Genomic DNA, 25,000 nt, shown 5'->3' on the forward strand with positions numbered 1-25,000 from the left:
AAGACACCGGAGGACCTAGAGAAGAAAAAACATTAATTTTTAAATAACCTGTAGCTCCAGGGGAGCTTCTTTGCTCTGCAGCAGCTCCTGGATCTCCAGCGACTTCCTGAGAAACTGTTCGATGCTCCGTTCCTGCGTCTGAATTTCATCCTTACGCAAGTAAAACATAAAATAACGTTGCAAACGATTAGTAAAGCTTTACTGGAAAAAAAATCGAAATTCTCTTATCATACAACAAGAAGGAGATTTCCAAACCTTCATTTCGAAGACCTCTTTCTCGCTGCTGAATGGGTGAGACTCTACAAAAAGACTCAGTTTAGCAGTAGCCCAAACCTCTATCTCTTCACCGAGAATAAGCTGCTTCTCCCACACCTCCAAACCCATGCGCAGGCTGTCTAGGTAGCTGTCTGTCTTCTCTGAGACCTTCGAAGGCACACAAAAACAAAGTAAAAATTCACAACGGAATCTTCAGCACCGCAAAGACTTTTACGTGTCTAGATTTTAATATTAAAAAGAGACTTGTGTTAAAAGCCCCTTACATCCAGCCAGGAGTCTACCAGAGCATCTGCCTCGGCTTCAAATGGAGTTTCTGAGCAGTCTGGGAGTTTCTTTAGCTGAGACTGCAGCTGCCTACACACAGCCCTGAACTCCTCGATCTTTGGTCCGAGGCCGTTCAGGTCCTCCTTTATCCCACACACCTGATATGAGCAAATAATATTTCATTATTAGTCACCTTTTAATGTTCATACTCCGCAGTTATACAGTAATTCTGAACACAAAGTTATTTCTCATTTGCATTTAAAAAAAATATATATTCTATAAAGTAGTCATGACTACACTATTTAAAGGCAGGGTCTCAGATTTTTGAAAGCCAATGTTGACATATAAAATCACCAAAACAAACACGCCCCTAACCCAAATAAGTCCCACCCCTGTATTGATAGCTCCGCCCACACATACATACGTAACCCAGGCAACTAATGGAAAGAAACGTGTCTTTATCATAGCTGAAGTGAAGAACAATACGATTGCAGATAAACAAACAAGCAAAAATGACACACAAGCATAATCATGTAAAGGACAAAGACATATATTAGTTCTGTGTAACAAAACAAAACCAACGTTACTCACCTATCGAGAAAGAAAAAAGCGCCTCGGCGTCTTAAGTAAAGTTGGTCACATGTTCACAGATTGGAGTTTCCCGAGTCAATAACTCCTGAGCTAAACACTGTTACTACACAAAACACGGTTGTAGCTGCGTCTCTACATTACTACGATAGAAAAGAGGTGTTATTTGTGTAGTAACAGTGTTTAGCTCAGGAGTTATTGACTCAGGAAACTCCAATCTGTGAATATGTGACCAACTTCCTGCTCCTTCAGTTCTCTCCAGCGCTGGAAAGCTGATCCTATATTAACACGTCCTACTTCTTACCTTATCGTAAGTCTTTCTTCTCTTTCTTTTTGTTTTTATCCTCCGTGTCAATGTTAAAACCGCTTTCTGCTAATGTCACACATGCGCACTGAACACTCTCTCCGCCCATATTGACAAGACACGCCCCTTTCTGCTCATTGGCTACACGTTAGTTTAGACCCCACCTTTAAGCTACTATACAACTTAAAGTGAATTAAGTGAAATAAAGTGAAACTATTGTGTCCAACCTTTTAAATGTTTACAGTATTATGTTGTTGGCTAACTATATAAAATTAGAGCTTAAAATAATCACTGTTTACGGTTTTAACATATATATAGGATTCATAAATTAATTATAATTAATAAATATAGGATAACGTTATTTATTATTCGTTAAATAAAAATGATCGGCTTCTGATTTATGTGTATGTCGACCCACCCTGGCTATGAGGCGCTGGAGGTTGTCTTTACTCATGTACGACGCCTGCTCGCTGATGGTTTGCTCCGCCCTCTGAAGGATGTTGCCCAGGAAAGACCGACAGCTCTGAAACTTCTTCAACAGGTCCATCAGGGTGCTGCACTGTTCTTGCCTGTCACACACATCACACTTCAACATCCACTGCCAGCTGTCAAAGGATCTTTATCCTCACAATGCACATCTCAGTAGCAAGAAGCTCTTGACACAACACCAAAGTTGACTGTTTTCCCGGCACTAACGGCTACCGCTGTTTAAACCGTTAAATCGCAGGCCGTAGTTCTTAAAACTGTAAAAAGAATTTATGCTAGCTGTCGTCATGTCGCTTTGTGTCACCTTTCAGCAACGGCTCTCTCTGTCTCCTCCCAAACGGTCTCCGTCTCATCACGCTGCACTGTGTTTGGAAATAGTTTCGAAGCTGTTTCCCTGATACTCTCGTATTCCCGACGGAGAGAGTTCATCTGCACCTCCAGATCTGACAAAGCACGAATCCTACCAAAAACACAAAAGCTTAGAATGATAAAACCATAACCATCTTCATAAACAGCCTACATAGATTACACAAATATTTTAACGGTCCTCACCTGTGCTGTACGGCCGGCATGGTGGGCTCCTTTAACCCCTGCTTCTCTGCCGCCCCCTGTACCTTCCTCACCTCTGCCAGCAGAGTCCTCTTCCTCATCCCGAGTCCCTTGCTCTGCTGCTCTTGCTGAAGTTCTTCCTGCCGGATAACGAGCTTGTCATCGACGTCCTCCACTTTCTGCACCAGGACCGCCACCATGTCCAGACAGGTCACAGAGTTTCCCTCTTGTGTCACCACCATTTGGGCTCCTCCAAGGAGCTGGTCCAGCTGTGGTGCTTTATCACTTAGGCTTGCTGCTCCTTTTCTGACCAGAGCTAACTTGGTCCTGCTGTCTTGCAGTGCTGTTACATCGGCAGAGGGGGCGCTATGCATGTGTAAGACATCCTGATCCAAAGTGTGCAGCGATACAAGGAAGCGGTCTAGGGCACGAGCTGCCGCCTCACTCTTGCGTACTTGCTGCCGGAGACGATCCAGGCTGGATCGGTGCTTCAGCACCAGCTGTGTGAGGGGAGAGCGGTCACGTAGGTCCAGGTGGCTCGGTTCTGAGTCAAAACGAGTGAGGCGGTCCATCTGCGTCTGTATACTCTCATCCAAGTCCTGTGAAGGACACAATTACACAACACTCTTAGTAAATCGTCAGCTAAATCCACCAGCAACATCCAATTATTTAGCAAAAGACCTGAGATTTTCTTAAATGTAAATAAGCCCCCGTAGTGTCTTCTCTTTCCCTACCTTAACATCTTTCAGGATGTTTGCGTTAATCAGCATGTAGCCTTTAACATCTTTGGGTTCCTTGATGAACTTGTCGAGACGCTCGGAAATTTCCGCAACGTGGTGCTCGATGGAATCCATGAGTTCCAGCGCTGAACCAAGAGAATCGACCCTAAGATAGAAACAAAGCGCGGATCTTTCACAGTGCACACAAAGACAAATACTAAGCGTGATGAATGCTGCAAAACACCGTGCTGGAGGCAAAATCTATTCTAAACCTAATCCTGAAAATTGTATCTGTGTATCTGTGGAAGACGATACAAACTTCTGACTGCCAAAACGTTTGGGTTAGAAAGAGTTTTGATCCCTCAGCTAGCTCTAACTGAAGCACTTTACAGTTAACAATAGGATATACAGTATATTTCTTATGCTATGTCTCTGCACCCAACTAGAAAAAAGGCTTCAGGAGCTTGGAGATGGTGGTTAAATCTGTATGCACTAAAACATTAGTGTGCACCTCCTCTGTAGCTGCACTCTCTGCTCCCTCCACTTGACCGTGAGCTCGGATCGGTCCTGCTCCACCGCTCTCTCGTTGACCTGAGAACACTGGGAGCACTGCACATCGTACTCTGACCATAAAGTCTCTGTCTCGTCCTGCAAAGCCTAAATCATCAAAACACACATAGAGAGGTGATGTGTTTGGAATAAAAAAAAAAACCCTGGACCTTGGCTCACCGCTTGGTGAACGCCTACACTACCTTTAGCTCTCGGAGTCTCTTTTGTAGGTCTGTAGCTGTGGCTGACCCGGAGGGACGATCTCCCAGCATGTTCTGCTCGTTCCTATTCAGCTGAGCTTGCAGGGCGAACCTGGAGCTTCTGTACCTACGAAAATAGAAATATGTAAACGTCAATCATCAATATGATCAAATGGCACCAAGATGAGCTGATCTACTTAAAAATAAATAAATAAATAAATAATCAAGGGCTTTACTTAGACCTACCTGTCCTCTTCTGTGCTAATCTGCTTTAGTATCTCTTTCTTCTCCACTGTTTTTGGCTGTTGAGCTGTGACGGGGCAGGTCTACAATGCAAACGTGTCTATGTTAAGTAGGGAATACGCGTTCGACAGCGGCGTAGAGCAACGTACAAGTTAGCAAACAAATATAAAGATCAAACGCTACTCAGAAATACACTACCTATACAGTACATCCGACATTATGTTAACTTTTCACCTGAGTAGTGATTTCCACAGGCTTCTCTGGAAGGGCAGTGTTCTGTAGAGATGCCTCTTTTGTCTGCTCTACAAACACACTATCAAATAAAAGAGAACTCGATGTCAATAGAGTGACCGGCAAACTGAAATAAATTTAGGGCTGGGCGATAAAACGATAACGATATGTATCGCGATAGACACGTGATCGATATCAATAAAAAATGTGTACGATATTTTTTGTTCTTCGTCGGAAGAAAACAGAGGTTGCGAAGCAAGTTTGGTTGTATTAATAAAAGGCACTCACACTCTGGTAACCTAGCAACGTAGGGAGTGACACGCTAACAGCCAATCGTGTAACAGTATCATGTTTGGTTGCCCCATGTCGTTGTCTCGTGCTGGTCTGCTGGACTGATGAGCAGAAAATGAGCCGCAGCGAGCGAGGAAATTGTAAATAAAAAAGGAACGTTTTTTGGATATTATACGGTAAGCCTGACCGTAGTCACCAGAAGGTGAACAGCTAGTGAAGTACCTAGCACTAAACTTGCACTAAATTCTCATGTTTCTCTGTGTTTATATTCAACACTTTGCACTATTTTATTACACTTTATTAAGCATTTCTTACATTTTGCACCTGAAATGTTAAGAGATAATTGTTAAGTGTTCATTGTGACTTTAGACTCATGTTTACATTATAATTTTGTTTAGTTTTCCTGCTTGTTGACGTTTCTGTCTTAATAACCGAGGGGATTACGATCAGAGGAAGGTTAAGTTTAAAATAAAAATGTTTAAATGTAATATATTTTTCTCCTGGTCCTTATTTTAAATGGATCATAAAAAATATCAATAATTATCGATATCGACCGACATGAAACACTGATATCGTGATACGGTTTTCAGCCATATCGCCCAGCCCTATTGCCAATATGAAAAAGAAAAAAAAAAATTCTGTTTCTGCGTTCTGTTTTTATACATTTGTTCCGTTCTATTAATTACGTATTTCCATTTCTCACCCACAGTCTGTTGGCCTCACGTCGTCATCTCCTCTGGACTGACACTGGATGGCAGGGGGTGTCGACTCGTGTTCCCGGAGCTGAGCCTGTGCCAGTTTGTTGGCATCTTCAGGACTTAATATTTCACACAACTGCTTCAGGGCCTCCAGCTGCTGTTCGGTCAGAACTAGACCGCTCTTAGTACAGAAGCAAGCCTGGAGGTGAGGCGAGACAAACAAAGAACTTCAACAACGACACTTATCATCTGAGGAAGAAAGTCTACAGCATATCATGCGTTCAAGGTGTTATAAGAAGAATACAATTATATAATTAGGGGCAGCGTGTCTCCAGGAGTAAGTCTGAAGTAAAAAAAACACCAATTTGGGATGTTATTAGAGACGACGTAATGGAGAAATAAACAACATTGCATTGTAACAGTAACTCTGCTTTATCACAGCAGATTATTTTCCTATGTTTAACATGTTTACCCACTTAGTTTGAGTAAAAGATTTGTAGTTGTGGTCCTTTGTTTGTTAAAATGTACTGTTCTCGATGCTGTGAAATACGGCCGGAGTGCAGATAATTTACACACCAGGCAATTAAAGACTTTACATTATAAAAGCTAATAAAAGTACCGTGAAGCATAACCTAATAAACAAAATCAATATCATAGTGAACAAATGAAGGATAATTAAATTGTCTTTTTCACACCATTACATTTTATAGACTGATGCTAAACTGCATACGGAAAACAAACACGCATCACCTCCCACTGAGTTCTGACAGACTGAGCAAAGAGCTCCATTTCTCTGAGCTGAGACGAGGTGCAGAAAGCCTCCATTTCTTGTACAGCCCTCAGAAATTCCTTCAGAAGCTCAGGATCGAGAGGTTCCTGTAAACCATTTATACACATTATTCAAGATCTCAAACCTGATGCTCTATAAAGCAAACTTATTTGAAAATCACCTTCTCCTGAGTTATCTTCTTGCCCTTGAATACGTTGAAAGCCTCTAGAACGTGCTCTTTAAGGCGGCGCTTGGCATTTTCAAGCTTGTTCTTTGCCAATTCCTCTGCTTTTGAATAAGCCTCTGAACAGATCTGTGGAGGAGCCTCTACCTGGGCTGGAGGTATGATCAGAGCAACTGAGTACTGTTGGGGTTGCTCGTGTTCTGGTGACTGTGGCTTTTGTAAAACTTGGAGCTGAGATTGTGACTGAAAAGTTTGGCTCTGGGTCTGAATTTGGAACGGAGGGTCAGCCTTGTATTGAGGCCATTGCTGCTGGTCAGTTGCGGGCTGCTGTGGAGCAGGACCTTGTGGTCTTACATAAGTCAAGGCTGGAGATTTGACCTGAACAACTGACTGCTGTTGTGCTCGCTGCTGCTTTGGAGACTTTGGCGTTTGCAAAACCTGGAGCTGAGGCTGTGACTGCAAACTTTGGCTCTGAATCTGAAACTGAAATGAAACCTCAGGCCTGTTTTGTGGCCACTGCTGCTGTTGACTTTGAGGAGCAGGACCTTGAGGTCTTACTGGGGCTTGGGATGGTGGTTGGATCCAAGGTGTATTAGCCACTGATTGAGGAAGCATGTTCATAAATTTAAATTGGGTTTGTGGCCCTGGTTGCACAGCCCATTCCTGAGGAGGGCTCTGTGGTCTCGGAGTGACTTGAGGGTATTCAGACATGTGAACCCTTGGGTAATTTTGGCTGACCATGTTCGACTGTCTGACAGGTTGCCTGTGCTGTGGTGATACAAATGACTGAACTGGGCTTTGATGGCTTATTTGTGAATAAGGCTGCACTGTTGGTTCAAATTGGAATTGGCCCCACTGCTGACACTGTGGTTGAGAAATGGAGTAACCTTGAGCCTGAGTATATGGCTGCACACGATCTAAACCCTGGACATTGGGGTAAGTCTGTGTCATCAGACCTCCTCTTAATGGCCCCCATTGCTGAGTTTGTGTGACACCTTGTGACTGTGTATGGCTCTGAATTTGCATCTGGGGTGGCATGTGGGATGGTATGAAACCCTGGTGAGGGGCTTCGTTATAACTCTGTGTCATTATGTCAGGCACGATCGGTCTCCACTGAGGCTGCTGGATGTGGGGCTGCGGTCTTAGTTGAACGTTGCCATAAGTTTGACCCAAGCCCATTGTTTGAGGTGGGGATTGAGATGGTTTATAGAATTCTGGTTGGTTCTTTGGCATAGTAATTATGCGTGGTTGGATAGGAGCTGTACTTTTGGTCTTGGCTGGCGTTGCAGTTACACCTTGAGATTGATTGGGAGATATTGCTTGCTGGGGTAAAGAGTGGGCTGCAACTGGGTTTGGCTGCCTTTGAATTATTATTTGAGGTTGAATTGGTGTTGAGGGATGTATTAAGGTTTGACTTTCTTTCCCCATAGCTGGCAGATATTGGTAAGTTTCAGACATAATTGGAGGTTGGGTCTGAGTCATGCCTGGTCGTTGCATTTGAGTCATGCCTGGTAACTGCATCTGTGATAGATTTGTTGGTGGGTGGTTAAATGTGGTGGCTGTGAACGGTTGTGGATGTTGTTGGATAGTCGTAGCCTGAGATTGTTTTTGTGATTTAACAGGCACCGTAGCTGGTACTTTTGGTTCTTTTACTAGCATTTCAGAGGCAGGGGATTGTTGGTGGACTTGACCCAATTTAGCTTGCGTTACAGGCTGCTGTTGCTGGACTTGACCCACTTTGGTTTGTGTCACTTGCATGACAGATTGCTGTTGCTGTACTTCAGTGACTTGAGATGCAACACTGGAAACAACAGTCATAGGGTTCTGTTGCTGGGCTTGAATCACTTTGGCCTGCTGTACAGACTGTTGTTGCTGGGCTTGAGTCATTTTGGCTTGTGTCTGTGTAACCTTTTTGGCTTGAAATTGGTTTGCGTCTGCTGCAGAAACTTGTGCCTGAGATGCATCACTGGTGGTAACCGTGACAGGCTTCTGTTGTTGGATGCAAGTCACTTTCGCTTGTGCCTGGACTGTGTCTGCTGTAGGTTCTGAAGCTTTAGACACGGCAGTGGCAATAACATTGGGCTGTGGTGAACTTGGTTTACCCTCTGCTTGGACCTTCTGATGTAACCAAGGCCGATTGTCAGCACGTTTCTGAGACTTTCTTACCTTTACTGATTGTTGGAACAAGGCTTGCTGTTGACTTGTACCCTGTTCCTGTTTATGCATCTGCTGCTGCTGACCCTGGGTTTGCTGCTGAAAGTCCGATTGCATCTGTGGTTGTGTTGGTTCCTCATGCGCAATCAGAGGTGCTGGATGGATTTGCTTTTGTGTTTGTTTCGTATCCAGGTGATATGACTGAGATTCCATGGTTTCTTTGGTATTACTTGGTATTTTTCTCTTCGTTTCCCCAAAGGCTACAACATCTACTAGATTAGCCTGTGGCTTGACTTCAGTTAGAACCTGTTGTTGTGCATGGGCTTCAGGTTTACTCTGAAGTAAAAGGTCTTTTACTGACTCTTGGCTTAACTGTGATTTTGCTACTTGTTGGATTTGACTCTTCTCTTCTTGGTATTCCTGGACGACGATCATAGGTACCGTCTGAGGCTGCGTTTCGGGTTTTGTAACCGTTTGTTCCTGGACGAAAACCTTTCGCGGAGGCTGATGTCCTGTAGGGCTTCGATCTCTGCGAATGCCCAAGGAGCTGAGCATCCCAACAGCTTCCTAGAGATATAGGTACATAAACGATGATGTACTTAATCTCGTATCATCGGTTATGAAAGAACGTTTAGAAGTAAAATTTCAAAGCATCACAAAATAAAAAAGTGCTAAAATACCTGTGATTGCGTGACTGTCGAACGGACCCTGTCCTGCATGGTAGAGGCCATGAGGTACTGTAGTGGTGAGTTCTTCTGATGTGACATCACCATCTCCTGCAGGTCCTGCTCTTCCATCACCACCTGGCCTTCTAGCTGTAGACCTCTAGAAATCAGTGACTACAGTGGAGGAAAAGAAAAAGAAAAAAAAAAAAAAAAGATATATTCAGTTTATTTATCCATTTCATTCAATAATTATAAAAAAACAGCATGAAATAAAATTACCCGTGTCCTCGAGTCTTGCTCCCTTTGCAGTCGGTGTGATTTATCCTTTAGGAGCTCATAAAATTCTCTGACTTCGGCCTCCCAGTGTATAAGTTCGGCCAGACGACCGTCCAGACTCGACACGGTTTGCTGCAACTCTTCAGACACTTGCATGGCCTCGCAGAGCGTCCGCAGCACCTGGTCGTGTAAACGTGAACGCAAACATGGTCAAAAACAGATATAACACAAATTAAAAAAAATTGTGCCATTTTTCGAATCATTGTGACCATGTTGTGATCACCTCTGGAATGGCCTGCTTGAATTTGCTTAGAGTTTCAGTTGAGAACTCGAGTGATGGAGAGAGAGAATCCAGATCCACATCCTGTATTTTCTTCATCATGAACTATGTTTGTGAAACAGTTTTGAATTATTAATTCAAAAATAAATGACAAACACTTGAGTGACTACAATTACGTAATTATTACGTAATGATCTTTTTAAATAATAAAAAGATGATTAAACTCTACCTGAAGTCTCTTCCTGTACGTTCGAAGTGATCCTGATAGCACCTCCACCGGTTCCTTAAGGAGTTGTGTGGCCTCTCTAATCAAACCCTGGAGAGACTGAGAAGTTACACTCGGTTCTTCGACGAGTTCCTAGGACAGGAAACAGGATATTAAACATTTCATTAACGTCATTGTTACTTTTTCAAACAGGCGTGCTAAGCTACGTGTAACGATTTAATAGCGACTCACGAACTGGGTTCTTCTGACAAAATCGGCCCACATCAGGTTAATCCTGCAGAGATTGTCAGAAACTGAGCGGCTGGTCTGTGGATCCGTGACGTCCGTCAGGTAGTTCCCGACTTCGTTTAGCCGCTCCCTACAAGAGCTCCACTCGGACATCATGTCTATAGTCACCTAGAGTCGGAGGTCGCAGAAATGATAGTTAATAATCTGAAACATGGTAGTATTTATTTACACTCATAAAAAAAATAGAGCTAGGTGTAGATTCGTACTTCGGATTGCTGTCCGTGTCTGTATGTCTGAGATCCCTGCTCCAGCCAGGCGTGTAATGAGGTGTAAGAGTCGCAGTAGGAGTCCCAAGCCGTTAGCGTGCGTGATATCGTGCCTTTCACCATCCTCACCTCTTCAAATATCGCTGCGGTCTCTGTCTCTATATCTTTCATCTGATTACTTACACGGTTTGAGTCGCCCGCTGCGGAAGAGAGATAAGCAATTACCAAACATTCGCACGTTTAATGGCTTAAGCTGTAATTCTTTATCAATTATACACCATAGCCGCGTTCACAATGAAACATTCTGGCTTTTGTCCAGAAAACATTCACTCACCCAAAGCAGACTTGCTGGTATATTTGTTAGCGATGTGTCTGAGCTTGCGAAGAGTTTCTTCCAGCATAGAAGGCAGTCCCTGCTTGTTGACGGTCTCCTACAAGACCGAACAAAATCTTTCTTTCCCTTCACATATGAGCACACGTTAATTTGCGATTTGAGACAGAAAGGCATTTCTTAGCTTTATAGAATCTTTCGCATTTCCACTTACGTTCCAGTCCTTCAGCAGGACCCGCACGGCCTCCTGGGAAACGTATCCTCTTTTCCAAGTGCGTAGCTTGATGTTCAGCTGAGCCAGCAGATCTAACACTGTGTGTCTGAGATCCTGGTAATCGAGTCTTATACCGTGATATTTAGCGCTGACACGAACAGTAGTGAACCTAATACGTGTGTAAAAACGCAACAATTAGTTCTGACAAAACCTATGAAATGAACTGAATATAAGCAATTATTTCAGAAGTATAAATCTAATAAAATGCATTTTTTTCTTCTCTTTGATGTTACTAATGCAAAACACCACAGGATGTCCATGTTTACAGCTGAAATCATCTCATAAAACCTTAGAATTTCATCAACCACACAGATTTATTGTCTACCTCTCTTTATGTGCCCTGTCCGCTGTACGGGTTACTTTGGAACAATAACGTATTAGAACGAGTGTTATTTAAACCTGTGATTTCTATTTGCAGCTAAACTTCAGTCGAGGCTGTGGTTATAGAGAGCTGCTGTTATAATCAACTCCTTCTGACCAATCAAAATCCAGAATTCACTGAAGCACTGCAGTACGATGCACTAAGTCTAATCTCCTGCTTAAACAATTTGGATGATAGAATCTAATGGGTCAGTGGTGGCTCAACTGGTTAAGGCTCTGGGTTGTTGATCGGAGGATCGGGGTTCAAGGGGTCCAAGCTGCCACTGCTGGGCCCTTGAGCAAGGCCCCCAACCCTCGCTGCTCCAGGGGCGCTGTATCATAACTGCCCCTGCACTCTGACCCCAACCTCCTCAGTTGAGGTATGTGAAGAAAAGAATTCCAGTGTGCTATAATGTATATGTGGTGATAATAAAGGCTTCTTTGCCCCGTTCTAATGCTGGAAATAATAAAAACATATTTTTTTTGCTTGTCTTTAGTGTTTGATTCGCAATGTTTAGTTTTTTGATTTAACAACCTTCTCTTTATCTCCTCCAGTTTGTCGGTAGGAACCGCCGTTTCTCCGTACTCGTCCTTATTCCGGAACACCTGGAACGTCTTCATGTGTCGAGGCATCTCCTCCAGACAGGACTGAACACAAAGCCGTGCCAAATAAAAAATAAATAAATAAATTTTACAAAAATGCATTAAAAACAGGCGTGATGATTCTCTCGTTATTCTTTAGTTTGACAAAACACAGTATTTAAGTCCACAGACTATTAATAAGACTATTTATTTAATCAAACATTTAATTTGATATAAAAAACCCATCTGAGGGAATCGCCTCTGTAATTCCAGACCAACCTCGTCTGAATATGATCGATATCTACTCATTACTACAGCTTCTCTGAGTTATTAGGTGCACCTTAAACATTTCATGTTTCTCACGGGCCTCCTGAGCAGCTCTTGCATGGTCTTGACAATTATCATCACCATCAGCCAAGGTCTCCTCGGCCCTCAGTAACCAGCGTCCCACGGCGTCCAGAGGAGAAGGCAGACTCAGGTCTAACTCTGTCTTATACTCACGCAGCTATAACCAACAAATAAATCGTTCACGAATCACTTTAATCATCCAAATATGTAATTCGTTGATACGCATAAAATCATGGTTCTTTAGTGAACCCGATGATGCTGTGACCTCTGACCTTTTCAGCCAGAGAATCCCAAGCATGTCGGAGAGCTCGCTGCTCCTCGCTAAGCTTCGTCGTCCTCTTCATCGCAGTCAGCAACGGCATAACGGGCCGCCGCTGCTCGTTAAAGGACACCACGAAAGTCTGGAACACCTGAAACAATGAATGTTAGACTTTAATTTGTATATAATAAAGTTGTGTTGTAAATAATGTCTGAAGAAATGTATAATAAAAATAATGTAGCATGTATCGTAAAAAAAAAAAATAATAATAATTAATTAAAAAAAAAGGAATAAACAAACCAGTACGGCACGTAACCAGTCTTTGCTTTAATGGAAATATTAGCTGTCAGTCATTAGCTGTCAGTCCATTAGCTGTCAGTCAAATTTTGCAACATACTTTTTTCGATTAAATGAATAAATAACTAAATAAATAAAGTAATATAAAAAAAGTAATATAAAATATTTGTATAAAACAATAAGGCTTTTGCTCACTACTTTAACAATGACATCCAATTAAAAGTATTACATTATAATATTGTTGAAATGTTGTCGAACAGTATCTCAATTCCAGATAAAACATCATGAAACATTCATTTTAAAGGTGGGGTCACCGTTGTTTGAGTCGGGCCGACAAACAAAACAAATACAAAACTAACGTGTAGCCAATGAGCAGAAAGGGGCGTGTCTTGTCAATATGGGCGGAGAGAGTGTTCAGTGCGCATGTGTGACATTAGCAGAAAGCGGTTTTAACATTGACATGGAGGATAAAAACAAAGAAAGAAAGAGAAGAAAGTCTTACGATAAGGTAAGAAGTAGGACGTGTTAATATAGGATCAGCTTTCCAGCGCTGGAGAGAACTGAAGGAGCAGGAAGTTGGTCACATATTCACAGATTGGAGTTTCCTGAGTCAATAACTCCTGAGCTAAACGCTGTTACTACACAAATAACACCTCTTTTCTATCGTAGTAATGTAGAGACGCAGCTACAACCGTGTTTTGTGTAGTAACAGTGTTTAGCTCAGGAGTTATTGACTCGGGAAACTCCAATCTGTGAATATGTGACCAACTTTACTTAAGACGCCGAGGCGCTTTTTTCCTTCTCGATAGGTGAGTAACGTTGGTTTTGCTTTGTTACACAGAACTAATATATGTCTTTGTCCTTTACATGATTATGCTTGTGTGTCATTTTTGCTTGTTTGTTTATCTACAATCGTATTGTTCTTCCCTTCAGCTATGATAAAGACACGTTTCTTTCCATTAGTTGCCTGGGTTACGTATGTATGTGTGGGCGGAGCTATCGATACAGGGGTGGGACTTATTTGGGTTAGGGGTGTGTTTGTTTTGGCGATTTTATATGTCAACATTGGCTTTCAAACAACGGAGACCCCACCTTTAATTGTTATTGAGGTGTTAATTGATTGTGATCAGTTCTTACGTGGTATCTCTCAGCGTAGCTTTCTCCCTCGGTGGACTCCCATCCCTCCAGCAGCTCCTGATATGCCTGCTCCAGCCAACACGTCACCTCCTGGACTTTCTGTGTAGACGAGGTCTAAAAACATTTGTAATAAAATGTAAATAAATTCAGACCCAAAACAAAGAGACAATAGAGTATATTGTTCTTTAAGCTTTACTGCCTTTAATAGGTTAGCGTTTCTATAACGACAGCATACACAGAGGGACTTCGCCATAAACAGACTAAGACATGTAACTGTTAGACTTTAACATTTAGCTAAGACGTCTCAGGTGTCAGAGGTGAAGCTGAATATGATGATTCCTGCCTGAAGAAAGCTTTCATGACAGAAGTTTCTGTCACACTGCCAATTTTAGACCAGTTTAGAATTGTGAGACTTGATCGTATGACCATGGGTGTGTATTACTTTCTTATAAAACACAAATGACCAGGAAAGTTGATCATAAACAGACTTTGAAGTTCAGGAGACCTACAGAATGGTTATAAATGTCTCGCTTACTCATAAATAAAAGTGTAACTAGATGGAATGAGTACGAATGAACTTGTTCAGGGGAAAGAAATCTTAATTATGTCTAAACACATAATAAACAGCAATCAAGAATTCTAACATGTGGCTTAACCACAGAACGGTTTTGTATACGTTTGTATGGTAATTTAAGGAAATTGAAGCAGCCTGAGCTCTTTTTATTCTCTAGAACTCATCCGTTTAGTCCTTTCCGAGGCTTAATGGAAGGAATTAATGGTATCGTTATAGACGTCACCTCTTTTCATCGATCCCCGAGCCACAACACGTTCGTTCGTGGCGACGCAAAAACAAACATCTGCTGCTGCGATCCGTAATCATGACACTGAGAGGTCTGTTACTACTGTGAGAAGCTAATGTTGTTAAAGCTAAAGATGTTGTTAGTTTCAAATAATACAGACCCGAGTATCTCTGATAAAATTACTAACAGGTTTTTATACCACAGTGCTGCTGAACACTCAATTCTGATTGGTGCTGGTTACTGTAGGTCATGATCTGTGCTTACTGTGGCACAGGACAGACAGAAAAGAGAAAACATATTAAGACAAACATATACAGGTGAACGTACCTGTCGGGATGGAGAGGCTGCGACAGCAGGAGTGAAGTTACAGGGCAGATTCACCGGAGAGGCACGTGAAGTAGGAGTGAGATACTGAACCTTTGGTAGAAAGAAAGATTCATATTAAACCTTAAAGCAAGATTCTGGCCAAAAATGGCATGTATACAAATTTCCATTTTTACTACAAATGTAAACTAGATTTATCCATGACATGATCAATGACAAAAAAAATATTTTTTTTTCCTTTAGCTTGCCTGAAATGTGAAACAACATATATAAAGAATTTGGGATTACAGTATCCAACCAAATCGCTTCCTCTACAGCATCCTGTTTCCAAACTTTAGGTCACACAGTCTGAGAATCATGTGGTGTGACAGCAAGCTACTGTATGTTCTATCCTTAAATTAAGAGCTACTGTATGACCACTGCACCTGCATGTCCTCTTCGGAAGCTGGGGTGTCTTTGGTGTACTGGAGAAACTGAGCCACGTACGTCATTATGGACTTCTCGTCTGGGTCTCTCACGTCCACATCTGACACACACACACAAACAGGATATATATATATATATAAATTTCGTCGCTGTCGGGCGGAAACCTTGTATGTCCAAATTTGGTCAATTTCATATTTTTTCACATATCGATGCTATTGGTCAGTCCCCACGTGGGTCTGTTATTTTTACAAGTTATTAACCAATCTAAAGTCTTGAAAATAGCTTGAGCGCAAATCTCATAACTCCATTGGACACTTCATCTGTCCACCTCTTCCTCACTCCGTGGGAGAGCTTCACGTCATATTTCTCCTCAAGAAGAGTCGCAACGAATCAACACGTCTTCTGAGGTAAATGTCTTCAAAACACTGGGCTCAAAGAAAAAAAAATCTTGACCCCCGCTAGTTCTGGTGCTCGTCTGAGGACAGGAATTTAGCGCAAGACAATCCACTGTAACGGGGACTAAACCCTGTGCACTGCAGATAAGGTACGGCGTTTTTTTTTATTTCCTGAAAAATAACGGTTTTGGAGATACGAGGATTCCGCCTGACAGCGACGATATGTATGTATGTATTACTGTGAAACAAACACACACAAACACACACCTGCTGGATCCAGTAAGCGAGGTATATGTAACTCTCTCTCTGCGATGTGGAACGCCTCCTCCAGGTTCTGTCTGTTGCTTTGGCTTCTGGCTTTGGATAAACTCACCACGTCTGGCCTCAGAGCGCAGAGGATGGCCAAGAACACCACGCCGCTCCTCCAACTCGCCTTAAAGTCCTTCACGTTCAGAGTACAGCCAGCCCTGAGAGAGACGTGGATTAAAATCATAAAATTATTCTCCTATAACATCACATCCTGTTCTCATTTATCTTATAGCAGGATGATTCATCATTTAGTTGAAGTATTTAACTAAATCGTGTTGTCCCTTACTTGTGGCACTGCTCTCTGACCCAGAGCAGCAGGGCTTTTTTAGCGGAGATCCTGAAGCGTGTGTGTAACGGTGACCCATGCGGTGGCACCGGGCTGTTGCGTGCACTGCTGCTCGTCGAGCGAGTATCCAGACTGGCCAACGACTCCAGAGAAGACTGGCGAGAACTGAAGGACAGTGTGCAAGCCAACTCCTCTATCTGGATGAGGAACAAATCAGAAATGTCAAATAGAAATCATGATTAGATCTCATCTCATTAATTTAAACTCGTTACGTTTTTCCATTCATGTAGTAAAAAAAAAAAAAAAAAAAAAAAAAAAAAAAAAAAAAAAGGATCAAGTTAAATTATTTGAGCCCTGTAAAGAATTTCTGTAACGTTTGTTAAATTAGCTCGTTTTAATTTTTGTGATAAATGTGATTTCATTAATGAATTAATAAAATAAATAATTCTTTCTTAGCCAAGGATGAGCTTCTATATTAAACATTATGAACATTACTAATTACATAACATTACTATATTAAACATTCGATGAGCTTCTATATTAAACATTAAACTCACATGGAAGTGCATGATGATGGTCCAGATCAGCCCCAGGATGATGGAGGGTTTGCCGTCCATGATGTCAGGCACGTTTATGTTAACCAGCTTGATCTACAAGAACAAAAGACTAGCACATTTCTTTCTCTCTGATGTAATACAGACAGGAAATGAATGATAAAGTCATTAAAAGTCATACAGATTTCCCCCTCAGGAAGGCCAGGGCTTTCTCGATGTTTGTCCTGTGCTGGAACACACCTTTGCCCTTCTCTCGACTCTGAAAACAGAAAGACCAGGTCGGCTTAGAGAAACAGAAAAAAGAAAGTTTGCTTTTTAGCGTCATACGCCTGCTACTTTTACTCTTACTGGTCAGAAGCTTTCTTTTCTCACACACACACGCGAGCCATGATAAAAAGCTTAACGCTGGACGCTAAACGTCACTAAACTGTACACTATTTTGTACCAGAGCTACATTTTGCAAGTAACATTATTAATCCGCTCATCAAGACACTACACACTTGTCCTGCATCTCAGAAATAGATGATTTAACATTTGGTAATATTATTAATTTCATAGTGTTTTTATATGTGAATTGTATTTACTTTTATTCGAGCTACCTGTTGTGTCGTGCCAAGTGTTTGTAATCTATCTGTATGGACTCGATAACCAGAGAATCCTAATGAAGCGATCTTGAATCTTTTGAGTTTCGCGAACATCAGTACCGAACGCACAGTGTTGTACATTAACACTCACCATCCTCTGGCTGCACATCACCTCCAGAAGGTCCAGCAGTCTGGATCCATCTCTAAAATCGTTGAAAAGGTCCAGCACGACCACTGGAGGCCTCCTCTGAGTAAAAAAAAAAAAACGGAGATTAAAGGTGGGGTCTCCGTTGTTTGAGAAATGCTTCAGAAAACTGAGTCGGGACGACAAACTAAACAAATACAAAACTAACGTGTAGCCAATGAGCAGAAAGGGGCGTGTCTTGTCAATATGGGCGGAGAGAGTGTTCAGTGCGCATGTGTGACATTAGCAGAAAGCGGTTTTAACATTGACATGGAGGATAAAAACAAAAAGAAAGAGAAGAAAGACTTACGATAAGGTAAGAAGTAGGACGTGTTAATATAGGATCAGCTTTCCAGCGCTGGAGAGAACTGAAGGAGCAGGAAGTTGGTCACATATTCACAGATTGGAGTTTCCTGAGTCAATAACTCCTGAGCTAAACACTGTTACTACACAAATAACACCTCTTTTCTATCGTAGTAATGTAGAGACGCAGCTACAACCGTGTTTTGTGTAGTAACAGTGTTTAGCTCAGGAGTTATTGACTCGGGAAACTCCAATCTGTGAATATGTGACCAACTTTACTTAAGACGCCGAGGCGCTTTTTTCCTTCTCGATAGGTGAGTAACGTTGGTTTTGTTTTGTTACACAGAACTAATATATGTCTTTGTCCTTTACATGATTATGCTTGTGTGTCATTTTTGCTTGTTTGTTTATCTACAATCGTATTGTTCTTCACTTCAGCTATGATAAAGACACGTTTCTTTCCGTTAGTTGCCTGGGTTACGTAAGTTACATGGGTTACGTAAGATATGAACTGATTTGAAATTCTGTTATTCCAAGATATTCTATACAAATGAACATCACAATGCATTTAATTTCATGCTTTTTTTTGCCAGTTCAGAGCAATAAAAAAAAAAAAAAGTTGTCTAAAAATTTCCTTCAAAATTCTCTACTGTGTTAAACTGAAATAATCAAATTTCACACTGAAACAGAATTAAATATAAACCTGAGTGTTTGAGAGAAACAGAGCGAGTCTAAGAGCCCATGATACGTCTGACATCATGCGTTTATTTATAGACCTCGACAAGACGATATGCTGCTTTACTGAGATCAAGGTCTAACTAGAGGTTTAATTGTGGTTAACTCCAGAAATATTGGCACCCTTCCCTATTTTAAAAAAAAAAAAAAAAAAAAAAAAAAAAAAACACGTAATAAATAATATTTACAACAGATTTATATATAAAAAAAACATTACTCTGATCATGACTGGTTAAGATTTTCTGAAGAATGACAATTTGTTTGCATTTATATCAATTACTGTCAATAACTGCGATGTGTCTATAAAAGGAGGGAAAAATATATTTTTTTGTGGTCATAATTCAACTTATTATGAGTTATGAGTATATTATGAGTTAACTACAGGTTAATATAACACTAAAGAAAAGACAGAGAGAGAGAGCGTGTGTGTGTGTGTGTGTGTGTGTGTGTGTGTGTGTGTTTCTAACTCCTGTTGCTGTCTGTCTTTAAATTTCAGTAGGTTATATTTACCCTCTCTGATCCCTCACACATGCAGAAATGACCTTTACTTTAGAGCAGAAAACAAAACTTTACATTTACAATTGTTACAAATAAAAATCATAAAAACTCTTCACAAACTCTGCAGACTTAAATATCACTTAAATAGACATCGCTATTCTTATATTCTCACTACAGAGCACTCCGGACACGGTGCTCACTTGTCTTGACTGACACACACACACACACACACACACACACACACACACACACACTCAGTACTTCATTGTACGGACACACCCCACCCTCACCTTTGATAACTGTGCATTCACCCAGTTGGTGAAGGTTCTCTTCTGAATCTGTTCCTGCTCCACTGAGGAAAGAAAATGTTTGCACATTAAAACTCCAAATGACTCCAATGTTATTTTCATAACTTACTAACTTACAAACCGAATAAACAGTCAAACAAATAAGTATCACCAGACAAACAATAAGGATTTTTTTTTAAAACTGAGTTTTATTTATTTATTATTCAGTGGTTCGATTATGCAGTGCATGTTAAAATTAAATAGTAAAAGGCAGACGTATGTACTAAAGACAAACAAAAGATGTCTCCTTGACGGTACCACACTAGAAATAAGAAATATATACTATATTATATACTATATAACTACAGCTACGAAGCTAAGTTATCCCAAGACGGAGCGGACATTGCTTCATCAATTTAAACATCACTGTTAAGCTTAAGTAAAAGATTTTGTGAAAATGCAGAGATAGTATGAGGAAACGCTCAAAGTGACTTGGGATTACAACTTATTACAAGACCATCAAACCATCATAAGGCACCAAACACACACACACAGAATGTATAAGGTTTATGTGTATCTGTGTTTTGAATCCTTTTCTCATACTGAATGATACCACACTGTTCACGTCGTGCTGTTTTTCATACTGTAGTTTACTTTACCCTCACAAATCTGATCAAAATCAGTCAAATCCTGAGACAGATAAAGCTTCTCCTTCACACTTACATCAGCATCCATCCTCCCAAAATCCACTTCCTGTCCTTACTGCAGCTCAGGTGTAACACTAAACATGTAAACCTGTGTGTCCAACTTTCCAGGCTCTCGTGCGGGACTGCAGACAAACCTCTAAAAAAACTCTGCAAGAGATCTGATCTTTTCCTCTATGTCATATTGAGGCAACTCTGTAAGCATCTCGTCACTCCATTGATGAAGCAATGACATTCGTGACCACCCTCCCTATGAATAACACTTAATAGCACATCCAGACGTAATCCGGGTAAAGACGTGGAGGTGCCGCTTACACCTGGGAGATTTGTGGCATGAGAATAAAACTAATAAGGCGAATCCATGTCATTTAAGCACTGCATCAGAGATGTATCCACAAGTAAGCTTTTGCATTTCAAACAGAAGAAAAGAAGGTCAGTATGTGTTCGCTTTGCCTGATGGTCAAGTAGGTGTCAAACCTCATCCTCCTGTTTGCTTTTTTAAAGCCCTGGCACGAGCGATGCTGTCTCATGTTAGAAAGCAGGCCGAGATCCAAACGACTCAAGCGTGAGAGAAGAGACGAAGTAGAGACGCACAAAATTTTCTGCAGTAATGCTGTAACTTATCTCTGATTAATAATACAGTAATTTGCAAACCAAACAAAAAAAATAGCTTCATGCACAAAAAAAAGACTACTTTAACATGCAAAGTCTAATCTAATCTAATTCACCTTTACCCACATTGCCAAAAAAAAAAAAAAAGGAGGCAGTTATACACAGATAAACAGGCACATACAGAATGCAAACATACTGTAAAAGCCTAAATAAATGATGCGTCCTTTAACAATTCAGCTCAGACTCAGTGGAGATAAATACAGAACAAATCGCTGCAGGTCGTATGTAACGTTATTGTCACCTCCTCTGTGTGTAAAAAAAGAGACCTCTATTGTTTATTTATGAAGTCATCTTCTATAAACCGCCTTCACATATGGTCGCTACCTTACAGCGTATAGTCAACAGCCATAAAATCTTAACTCGTGTTTGATGTAAGTCAGGTTACTTCAGTGGGAAGTCAATGAGTTGTTTAAATGAACTGTTTTTTATTTTGTTAACACTGAATTGTGTTTGAATCCAGTTTGTTTTCTGATAAACATGTCAAATCACTGACAGGCCATCTGCAAATATAAATATACAATAAAGAGTAACACGGACACACAAACTGACCTTGAAGCAGTACGTGAACATCGTCGATGTCCAGTGGGAGGGAACTACGTTCTATGACTGGATCCTCAGCGGTCCTTTCCGATGCCATGACGACCTCAAAAGGACAGAACGAATCTGATCTCCACTAACACATGGTGTAAATCTGAAAAAGATTCACAGAGTCAATAAGTGGACTTATTCTCATGTCTAACCAACAATAATTATCTTTTATCATGGACCTTTAAATCATCACTACAGCATGTGAGGAATAAAAAACACATCGGAACGAGCCGCGAGAGGAAAATAATCCATGACAGGGTGGTGTTTTATGTGTCGTTCCTCTCATACGGAAGAAAGATTGCACTTTTTCATTTATTGATGAAGAAAGAAACGACGCTGTTTATCCGTTTAACGTTAAGTTTAAAGTTCGGAATGTTCAAGAGACCAATTATTACCTGTCCATGTAATGGCAGCTAAAAAAAGATCTGTTCCTTCACCGGTTTCTTTAATTCCACCCGAAAAGTGCAGCGATGTAGAATCTTTAAAGCAGAGGCAGATTAGTTGGGCAAATATACTGTATATATCAGTCACATGGGGGATAACAAGCTTTTAACAGCTAGAGTGAGAATTTAGACACACTGCACAGAATGAAGGCATGGCATGTCTAAAGAGGAACACACTGTCATTAACATCTCAGAAACTCAAAGCAATTTTTTTTTTTACAAAATCCAGATTCAGTAATTCAGTGTTCAGATGTACGAAATATTACACTTTTGTAATATGTTAAAAATGTTTATCCGATTCACTCATTTATTTCTGTCTATATTGAAGCATCATTAAACTTTTATTGGCCAACATAAAGCAGCTTTATCGGCAATTTGTTTGCCAGAATATATATTTTTTTGGTGTATTTGCAAACCTGAACCTGGACTGGTGAAAAACAAGATCATGAAGTCTGCACTGGTGAAGAACACCTATGATTTGCTCAGTGAAAATTTGGTGTGCGCTGTTCAGTTTTTAATATAAGAATATAATGTCTAATGTCTATCATGTGTATAATGTTTCCTATGAATCTATAAACATCACCTGGACTCTATTTTTACTAATACTTTCGCCTCTGCTAAAGGAACACAGAGGAGAAAAAGGTCAAAAATATATTTATCTGTGATGGAAGTGGAACGAGAGAGCGAGGTGACCACATTAGCAGCTGTGGCATCCAGAACATCAAGCACGGTACACAACAATCTAGCATGCATGTGCGCACACACTTGCACACACACACACAGACACACACACCAAAAAAATTTACCATTAACTGTTAAAATATAAACATACTGTTTTGTGACTTTTTTGTTTTCTTCTTGTTTCATGTATGTCAGACTTCAGTGTTTTTTTTTTAATGTTTCAGATTAGTATTGGATTCTCCATTTTTACGGTATCTCCTAAATTTTACTGGTCCTCTTAAGCGAGGAGTGTGGAGATGAAAACAAACAAAATAAAGGTAAAGCATAGGGAAGAACTGCACAAATTAAAAAAGTAAGTCATTCCCTATTACGATGTTCTATCATGTATTCGAAGAATTATTTGTTTGATCAGAAACTGCCAGCATTAAAATCTGTTTGTGTACAAAAACATTCTAAAATCAAATTGTCACTGTACTTCAATTTAATTAAAAACAACATACAATATGATATAATAATATATTAGAAAAGTGAGTTTTTCCACGTGTGAATATGACTTTTTCAGTCACTATTACACAAGAGCACATAACGTTACAAAAAAGCATGATATTTTAAACCACGATTGCGTGATTAATCCATTTGAATCCATTTTACACCATTCCAAGAATATATTTTATTTATATGCCTTAAAATGCCATTAAATTTTCTTTAAAATGAGGAATCCAAAGCCACATCTAGATTTCTGTAAAGCCAGAAGTGCAATACAAATACTGTGACGTTAAATCATGAAACACCGGACGATAAAACGAATCAGGTTTACTACATGGTTTCCGTACGACGACGACAACTACGTTAGTGATATGTTGGATCAGGAACACCTGACGCATAGCAGAGGGCCAGAAAAAGCCACGTGACCTCTGACCCTACAGAATGCCAAGAGAGCGAAGGCCCAAAATAGCCGTAACAGCAGAGAGCGAGAGAAGGAGAAGAAACAAGCAAACGAAAGAGTCATAACACAGTAAACAGTATCTGTTGTTCAGAAACTCACATTGCACATGAAAAACTGTGTGTGATGACAAGAAACACACATAGACTTTTAATTTTATTATCAATATTTATATTCTATGCTTTGCACTGTAAGATCCACTGTCTGCGTGTATGGTGTGTGTGTGTGTGTGTGTGTGTTTGTGTAGTGTGTGTGTAGTATAAATTCTTTCGAATTGTTATAGATGGTGTATGAGTATTTGTTGTAGTCGATGATGTCACACGATTCAATGTCACAGTGAACGTACAGTAATTGAACCCTTCAGCATTCAATTAGAATTAGATCTGAAAATAAAAGTCCAATCCAAACCAGTCTGCATTAAAACACAGCATTATTAAGAATAAATAAAACACACCATAAAACAAAAATGGTCCTGACACATGAATGTAAAAAAATCTGTTCAAATATGACTCTTTATATATACTTACATGTGAAAAAGGTCCGAATTAAGTTAAAGTTTCCACTTTCCAATAAACATGAACTGCAAACGCTGCTGTGAATAAAGCCCAGTTTAGTGCGCGTGACACACGACACCCCCCTCTCCCTACCCCGTCTCCCTCTCTGCTGCCGCGCGTTCACAGACACCGATTCACCACAGAATCGACTCGCCGTTGAGCGACTCTTCTATTAGAGTCGATTCATTCGGGAACGAGTCATTCTAAAATATTCATGAAAATATTGAAAACACAATGGAAAAAAAAATCTTTTATTTAATGATTTAATCTAATAAAAAGATTCAAGTGTTTCGAGAATGAAACTGACGAATAATGACGGATCACCAGAATGTCACTTTAAACCGATTTAATACAAAAACACTCAAATTGTCTCAGATGAAAATATTTCTCAAAATTATAATTTAATATTTTAATCAGTTTCATACGATTATATATATATATATATATACACATATAAATATTATTTTGCTAAATTTATGCTAAGATAACTTTATGCTAAGCTACCTTTTTGCTAAGATAACTTTATGCTAAGCTAACTTTATGCTAAGCTAACTTTATGCTAAGCTAACTTTATGCTAAGCTAACTTTCCAAACAATCCCTAATTCATTAAAATATATTATAAAAGCTTTTACTTACGTGAAGTAGAGGGGCAGAATTAATAAGAGGGTATTTATTATGAAGATACAGAGATGTTG

The 25,000-nt window shown here is 40.3% G+C and overlaps 1 protein-coding gene across 4 annotated transcripts in view; it reads right to left on the reverse strand.

Moving 5' to 3' along the window:
* Window positions 1–24,383, reverse strand: part of syne2b (spectrin repeat containing, nuclear envelope 2b) — a 99,015-nt gene extending 74,632 nt beyond the window's left edge. For all 4 annotated transcript variants that reach the window (XR_009648552.1, XM_060871678.1, XM_060871677.1 and 1 more), the window contains exons 1-36: window positions 24,278–24,383; window positions 21,645–21,786; window positions 19,723–19,784; window positions 17,864–17,959; window positions 17,310–17,387; window positions 17,132–17,224; window positions 16,575–16,771; window positions 16,247–16,446; window positions 15,584–15,684; window positions 15,162–15,251; window positions 14,035–14,148; window positions 12,614–12,751; window positions 12,334–12,498; window positions 11,947–12,059; window positions 10,992–11,160; window positions 10,781–10,877; window positions 10,447–10,646; window positions 10,184–10,348; window positions 9,956–10,084; window positions 9,730–9,831; window positions 9,450–9,626; window positions 9,186–9,344; window positions 6,349–9,072; window positions 6,149–6,274; window positions 5,404–5,597; window positions 4,413–4,491; window positions 4,182–4,261; window positions 3,939–4,062; window positions 3,698–3,843; window positions 3,202–3,352; window positions 2,471–3,066; window positions 2,223–2,378; window positions 1,851–2,001; window positions 540–698; window positions 256–423; window positions 49–150 (exon numbers count right to left, since the gene is read on the reverse strand). Coding sequence is in view for 3 of the 4 variants with exons in the window: in XM_060871678.1 (XP_060727661.1) it covers window positions 49–150; window positions 256–423; window positions 540–698; window positions 1,851–2,001; window positions 2,223–2,378; window positions 2,471–3,066; window positions 3,202–3,352; window positions 3,698–3,843; window positions 3,939–4,062; window positions 4,182–4,261; window positions 4,413–4,491; window positions 5,404–5,597; window positions 6,149–6,274; window positions 6,349–9,072; window positions 9,186–9,344; window positions 9,450–9,626; window positions 9,730–9,831; window positions 9,956–10,084; window positions 10,184–10,348; window positions 10,447–10,646; window positions 10,781–10,877; window positions 10,992–11,160; window positions 11,947–12,059; window positions 12,334–12,498; window positions 12,614–12,751; window positions 14,035–14,148; window positions 15,162–15,251; window positions 15,584–15,684; window positions 16,247–16,446; window positions 16,575–16,771; window positions 17,132–17,224; window positions 17,310–17,387; window positions 17,864–17,959; window positions 19,723–19,784; window positions 21,645–21,732 (7,689 nt within the window). In the remaining variant the exon portion in view is untranslated. The remainder of the gene's footprint in view (window positions 1–48; window positions 151–255; window positions 424–539; window positions 699–1,850; window positions 2,002–2,222; window positions 2,379–2,470; window positions 3,067–3,201; window positions 3,353–3,697; window positions 3,844–3,938; window positions 4,063–4,181; window positions 4,262–4,412; window positions 4,492–5,403; window positions 5,598–6,148; window positions 6,275–6,348; window positions 9,073–9,185; window positions 9,345–9,449; window positions 9,627–9,729; window positions 9,832–9,955; window positions 10,085–10,183; window positions 10,349–10,446; window positions 10,647–10,780; window positions 10,878–10,991; window positions 11,161–11,946; window positions 12,060–12,333; window positions 12,499–12,613; window positions 12,752–14,034; window positions 14,149–15,161; window positions 15,252–15,583; window positions 15,685–16,246; window positions 16,447–16,574; window positions 16,772–17,131; window positions 17,225–17,309; window positions 17,388–17,863; window positions 17,960–19,722; window positions 19,785–21,644; window positions 21,787–24,277) is intronic.
* Between the last annotated feature and the right edge of the window lie 617 nt (window positions 24,384–25,000).

This window comes from Tachysurus vachellii, chromosome 6 (genome assembly GCF_030014155.1).
Source record: "Tachysurus vachellii isolate PV-2020 chromosome 6, HZAU_Pvac_v1, whole genome shotgun sequence".
Classification (NCBI taxonomy): Eukaryota; Metazoa; Chordata; class Actinopteri; order Siluriformes; family Bagridae; genus Tachysurus; species Tachysurus vachellii.